This window comes from Aythya fuligula, chromosome 22, assembly GCF_009819795.1.
Source record: "Aythya fuligula isolate bAytFul2 chromosome 22, bAytFul2.pri, whole genome shotgun sequence".
Taxonomy (NCBI): Eukaryota; Metazoa; Chordata; class Aves; order Anseriformes; family Anatidae; genus Aythya; species Aythya fuligula.
The window spans coordinates 5072383-5078672 of record NC_045580.1 but is presented as its reverse complement, the minus strand read 5'-3'; the positions used below and the strand labels follow the sequence as shown (position 1 = coordinate 5078672).

The following is a 6290-nucleotide window of genomic DNA, read 5'->3' as shown; positions in this document are numbered from 1 at the left end:
GGAAAGCTCCTGGGGGCCACCAAAGTGCTTTTCCCCACACCATCACTCCCGGGGAGCCCCCAGGAAGAGGCACCCCATGACACGGGGTGGGATGCCTGCTTGAAGCATCACACAGGGAACATTCTCCATTAAGCCACGCGGCGTGTTCAAAGGCCCTCTCTCCACGCTGTGTGTGTGGCTACTCAAACCGAGCTCTTCAGACCTCTTTCCCGCAGCCAGACTCCCATTTTGATCGTAGTGAGGCTGTCTGTTTTTAATTTAACCCTTCCTTTTTGAGTGGATTTGTCTTGAAAGGCATGAAAAGGCTGGGCTTCCAAGCTACCCTACCTCTTCAAGAGCCACAGGAAGGTAAGTGCATGTATTTTTAAATCGCACCAAATTTATCCCTAATGCAAGGCACTGGAATAAAGCTAACATCAGTGCAGCTACACCAACCTTTTAAATGTCCCACTAAGACTTAAGTCAAATAAATTTCTGTTTCCTCTGGAGAATTTTCTCATAATATCTTCAAATGATCTTAAGTGTGCAAATAATGGCAACGGGCATTTGTGTAAGTGCAGCACTTGCGTATGTTACTAAATCATAAAAGGTGCATGTGTGTATACATGTATAGGGGGGATAGGTGTGTATCACTTCTAGCAAAGTTTATAAAGCTCTTTAAGCCTGCAGAAATCCTTTTATTGTATTGAAGAAACAACAAATGAGCTCTGCAGGAGTGTGGCTACCTGGTTGCACAGACTCGTGTCTCTGGAGGAGGTCTGAAGCATTGGGGGCTGCGGGCTGAGATGTTGCACACAGCATAGGGTATCTGGAGAAGGATGTGAGAACACAGTGCCAAGAAGGAATTCTGTCCCCCCACCAGGAAGAAAAACATATGGTGAGTAAAGCAGCCGGCCCTGCTGCTTCTCCCTGCCTTGCACAAAGCCCCTGGGTTGAGCTGAGCCTTGCTCTCTCTCCAGGTTTGGGGCTGTTTCTGCCTCAAAGGGGGACCCTGCTCAGGTTAAGAGATGTCCTGAGGGGTCTCTCTGGAGACCTGATGCACCTGTGAATTTGGCAGTGAACGGGATCATGCGTGTGTATGAAAGCCCAGAGGAACAACTGCCTGTGTGTGTATGTCTGCAAGGAGAGAAAAAGGGTGAATCTGTGATCCTGGGGTTACTCCCTGGGGAGCAAGGGTGCTGCCAGGAGGGTTTGGGAGTGCAGGGGTGACAGCCCTGCTGCTGGACACCTGTCACCATGGGGACCTGTAAAAATGGGCCAAAAGGAGAAAAAAAGGTAAAAGACTTGTGGGATGAAGAGACCGCCATGCCACCACCACCTGGAGGTGCCCAGCACCCAGTTCCTGGTGTAAAAAGCCATAAAGCAGTTACATGAAAATCACTGGTAGTGGGGATTGCAGTGCAGAGGTTCTCCCTTCCTAGGGTTACCTTCCTTCAGGGGGACTTCTCTGCAGGCAGAGTGCTATCATCTCTGCTTTGGGCCCCCCGGGGCCAAACCCTGGGGAGAGGCTAAAGCTGTGACCTGATCTGCCTGAAGTATCACATCTTTAATGTTTTGAACCTTCTTTAAAAAAAAAATATATATCTCTCTATACACACAACTGTTGAGTAAAGCCCCAGCCCTCCTGGAGAAGCAATCTCAGCTGATGAAATGGCCAGTCAAGCGGCTTACATGCCCCTGGCTGCGCTCCCTCCATTAACAGCCTGGGCGCTGGCCCCGCTTCATCCTGTTAATTCATTTTCTTACTCATTTGCTCCTCAGAGAAAGTTGTCAGCTCAGTGTGTTTGCAAATCTGCCGGCCCAAATCCTGGCCTGATATTAAAAGGGGAGGGGACACAGCAAGACACATTGCTGTGGGGGATGGGGATCTGTCCCTGTCCCTATTCCCATCCCTGTTCGTGTCCTCATCCCTGTCCCTGTCCCTGCTCCCACCTGCTCAGCACCTTCCTGGCCGTCTGTCTACCTTGTGTGTCGGTCTGTCTGTCTCTTCATGACATAAAGTTGTGTGGGGAGCACACCAGTGCCTTCCTGCATGGGAACAACACACGTGTAAAGCAGAGCCTGTGCGTGGCTGTGACACGCGTTGCCTGCAGGCACCAAAAAAACCCCACAAACCCACAACCAACCAAACAAACAAAAACACACACACAAAACAAAAACCAAAACCCAGCACAGCCGCCGGTGGATTTACCTGGGAACGCTCTCTGGTTCCCCTGCTTGTGAGTTTTGGCCAAGTGCAACAGATGCCCCCGGTCGCACAGCTAAATCTATAGAGATATTTATGCAGATAGATTTATACCTACACGTGGATGCAGCTGTATTTTAACAGCTACCGCGGCATTATAATTCCTTCATCATTTATAGAAGGAAGTCTAAATCCTTTTTCCCCGCTCCCCCGGTTGCCGAAGCGGGGGGCTGCCGCCCCCCCCTTGCGCGCACCTTGCGCGCATCCTGCGCGCATCGGGGCCGCGCCCGGCGGGCGCTCGGCGCACCGCGCAGTTCTGCCCGGCAGCCGCGGAGAGGAGCCGGCACCGCCGGAAAAAGTCGGGCGCTCCGAATTGCAGCTTCATTAAAACAGGACGATTGCCATTTCTATTATTTTAAAGTTTTTTTTTTTTTTTTTTTTTTTTTTCCTCTCATCTATTTACCATTTACCAGCTCATCCATATGGAAGACGCGGCTTACACTTCCTGGAGAACTGTACTTTTAGGACTAATTGATTCTGGTAATTAATTTGTTCTACCTGCTGGATCAGATGGAAATGCTGTCCGTGTGCCCAAGGATTAGCACTTGCCTTTCTAACATCTTTCTTAATTATCTAATAGCATGGGTTGCGCGAATTCTGGCTCTATTAGAACACTTTTACTATTAACGGTAGTGATTGGAATTGTGATGACAACTCGATTTCAACAAATTAGAGCTTAAAATCAGGAGATGAAGGAGAAGTGCCTTCTTTTAATTTCCCTGAGTTTAACATCAATAATTAGAGCAATTTTCTGAGATGCGAGGCGAAATTATCTCGGCTATGATGTGGTATATCACCCTCATTTTAGCAAATTGACTCCGGGGAAATGAATGTTACAGATTAGGGGGGAAAAAAGACAAACAGAGGAAAGACCGAAAAAAAAAAAAAAAGAAAAAAAATAAAAAGAAAGGAAAAGAAGTGTTAGCACAACACAGAATGGGGAAAGGATGGGAACAAAACCCGCTGGGACACAACCCGGGCAGGAAGGCACAAGGTGTGTGCGTGGGGCTAAGTTAGGAGCGGAGTGTGGGACAGCTCGGGAAAGCGCAACACCCCCCAAAATATTCTACATTAAAAAAAAAATAACAAATGGAAATAAAAAATGTAAAGGGAAACGACCCCCAAAGGCCCCCCGGGGGCTGAAAACTCCCCAAAGCCCGGCGTTGGGGCAGGGGCTGGGGGCGGCCGCGCTGCACGGGGCTGGATGCGCGGCCCCGCGGTGGTTCCGCGCCCCCTCCGCGGAGGCTGGGGAGGGCCGGGGGGGGCCGGGGGGCCGCCCCCTCCCACCATTGCTCCGCCCGAGAGCCCCTGCCCTGCGCCTCAAAGGCGCGCAGCGCCCCGCGCAGCGCAAAGCCAGCCGCCTCGCCTCCCTCGGCGCTTCCCGGCCGCTTCCCGCCTGGGGGAATTATTTCTTATCTTTTTTTTTTTTTTTTTTTTTTTTTGGCCTTTTCTGGTCTTTTGTCTTTTATTATTATTATTTGTTTGTTTGTTCGTGTGTTTGTCGTCGCCCTTAGTTTTGCTTCTTTTGCTTTGTCCCGGGACGCGCAAGCCGGCCGCCCTCTCCCCCGCGGCAACCAGCGCGCAGCCCGGCTCCGTCCCTTCCCCGCTGCCCAGCGAGGGGACGGCGGCGATGAACCTCAACTTCACCTCGCCCGTGCACCCCGTCTCCGCGCCCCGGCCCACCTCCTTCTTCATCGAGGACATCCTGCTGCACAAGCCCAAACCCTTGCGGGAGGTGCCCCCCGAGCACTTCCCCGGCTCCTTGGCCTCCCGCGTCCCCCTCTTGGACTATGGGTACCCCCTGATGCCCACCCCGACCCTGCTGGCGCCTCACCCGCACCCTGCCCTGCACAAGCCGGAGCATCACCACCACCACCCCTATTTCCTCACCGCCTCGGGTAAGTGCGGCGCTGGGCAGGGGGCACCCACCGAGCTCTGCCGTCGAGTCGGGTGGGAACGGAGCTCCCGGCCCCGGGAGCAGCGGGGACAAGAGGCACAGGGCTCCGGATCCGTCCCCATCCCGCTGCCCGACGGTTTCGGGGAGCCCCGGGGCTTCGTTAGCGGGGAGAGGAGCCCCCGGCGCTGCCGCTTTTCGTTCCCTCGGTTAGCCGAGATCCGGAGCTCGGCGACCCCAGGATCTCCTGCCTGTTCGTTTTTTAGTTTTTCAATTATTTCTTTAGTTTTTGAGAGATAACATTTTATTTTTTTTCCCCTCGCATCGCCCACTCCGGATGGAGACCGGGCTTCGCTTTTCCACCTCCGACAGCACCGCTGGGGCCGTTCCGGGGCTGGGAGATGCTGGGATATACTGGGATATGCTGGGAGAGACTGGGGGCAGCCCCTTCCCGAAGCCGGTTCCCCGTTGGGGATGGAGAGACCCCGGCGAAGTTTTTTGGCCGGGCAGCCGGAGTCGCGCAGCGGAGTGGCCGCGGAGCAGCGCTCTGCCCCTGCCCGCCCCCAACCCGGCCTTTTTCAGGGCTCCCCCTCCTTGCCCTGGGTGCTTTTCGTTTGGGTTTAATCTCACGGAGGGCTCCCGTCCTCCTGCCCCGCTCTCTGCGCCGGAGAGGCTGCGGGCTGAGCAGGAGCGATGCGCTCGGCTAGGCAGAGCAAAAATAAAAAGAGAAACAACAATAACAACAAAAATAAAATTAAAAAAAAATAATAATAAAAAGCAGTGAAACGACCCCAGAAAACGAAATGTCGATAGCCGGGTGGGGACGAGGCTCGGGGAAAGCCGCCCCCCAGCCTCCGCTGCCCTCCGGGGATGGCTCGGGCTGGCCGGCCGCAGCCCGGGTGTCCGCCGCGTGTCCCCCCAGGAGTGCCGGTGCCGGCCCTGTTCCAGCCCCACGCCGCCCCCGAGCTGCCCGGGAAGCACTGCCGCCGCCGCAAAGCCCGCACCGTCTTCTCCGACTCGCAGCTCTCCGGCCTGGAGAAGCGCTTCGAGATCCAGCGCTACCTCTCCACGCCCGAGCGGGTGGAGCTGGCCACGGCTCTCAGCCTCTCCGAGACCCAGGTACGGGGAGGCAGCAGCCTCCGGCGAGGCTGGCACCTCTCCCTTCCCCCCCTGCAGCCTCCCCGTTTCGTTTTTTTATTTTATTCTCTCTTTTCCACGCTTATTTTGAATTTTTGTTTATTTTTATTTTTAAATCCTCCTCGCGCTCTCCTCCCCCAGGTGAAAACCTGGTTCCAGAACCGGCGGATGAAGCACAAAAAGCAGCTGCGGAAAACCCAAGACGACCCCAAAGGGGCTGGGGGCGAGGAGAGCCGGGGGCAGAGCTCCCCCGAGCCCGAGCTGCCCGAGGGGGCCGGCGCCGAGCCCCGCAAGGGCCCCCCCGGCCCCTTCCTGCTGCAGGACCCCGAGGACGAGGTGGACATCCTGGAGGAGGGGGACCTCCTGGCCGCCCCCCACCGCCTCTAGGGCCGGCTTCGCCCAGCCCCGACCCCACAAATCGCCCCTCGCCCCTCAGCCTCCAGTAGTGCCGGAGCCCAGGGGGATGGAGGGAGGGTGTTCCTGGATGGAGGAGGTGATTTGGGGAGGGGGGAACACACAGCACGACCCCTGCCCGCAGGGGTGAAGGCAGCGGGGGGCTCTGCGGAGCCTCCACCTACCCCCAGCGCCGCCCCAAACCTCAGCCTGGCGGGGAGAAAAAAAAATTAAAAAGCAACTTTCCATTTAATTTTTCCTTTCCCTTGGAAATATCGGACTTTTCCCCGTTCCCTGACTTTTCCTCGGTTTTCCAAGGAAAAAACGAGGGTACCGGGAGCGGCGGCCGGGGGTACCGCCCCCGGCCCCATAGGACCTCGCCGCCTCCCTCCGGAGCGCTGTGGGTCGGGTTTGGGTCCGGGCAGAGCTTCCAGAGAAGGCGTTTTGCTGGCCAAAAGAATTGTAGGAACGCCCTGCCGGGATCCAGGTAAGCCAAAAGTTACCCTCGCTTTCCTTCCGAGCCGGGAAAAGGGAAGAGGGGGAGCAGCAGGAATAGCTCAGACCCACCAGGGCTGCTCCCAGCTAGCAAGAAATATCCTGCAGCTCGGAAGAGGCACCGGC

At 55.7% G+C, this 6290-nt stretch overlaps 1 protein-coding gene across 1 annotated transcript; it reads left to right on the top strand.

Moving 5' to 3' along the window:
- Positions 1 to 3875: 3875 nt before the first annotated feature.
- On the top strand, positions 3876 to 5663 carry BSX (brain specific homeobox). The gene is made up of 3 exons (XM_032201758.1): positions 3876 to 4143; positions 5062 to 5258; positions 5418 to 5663. The coding sequence occupies exons 1-3, from the start codon at positions 3876 to 3878 to the stop codon at positions 5661 to 5663; spliced, it is 711 nt and encodes a 236-aa protein (XP_032057649.1).
- Positions 5664 to 6290: the final 627 nt, after the last annotated feature.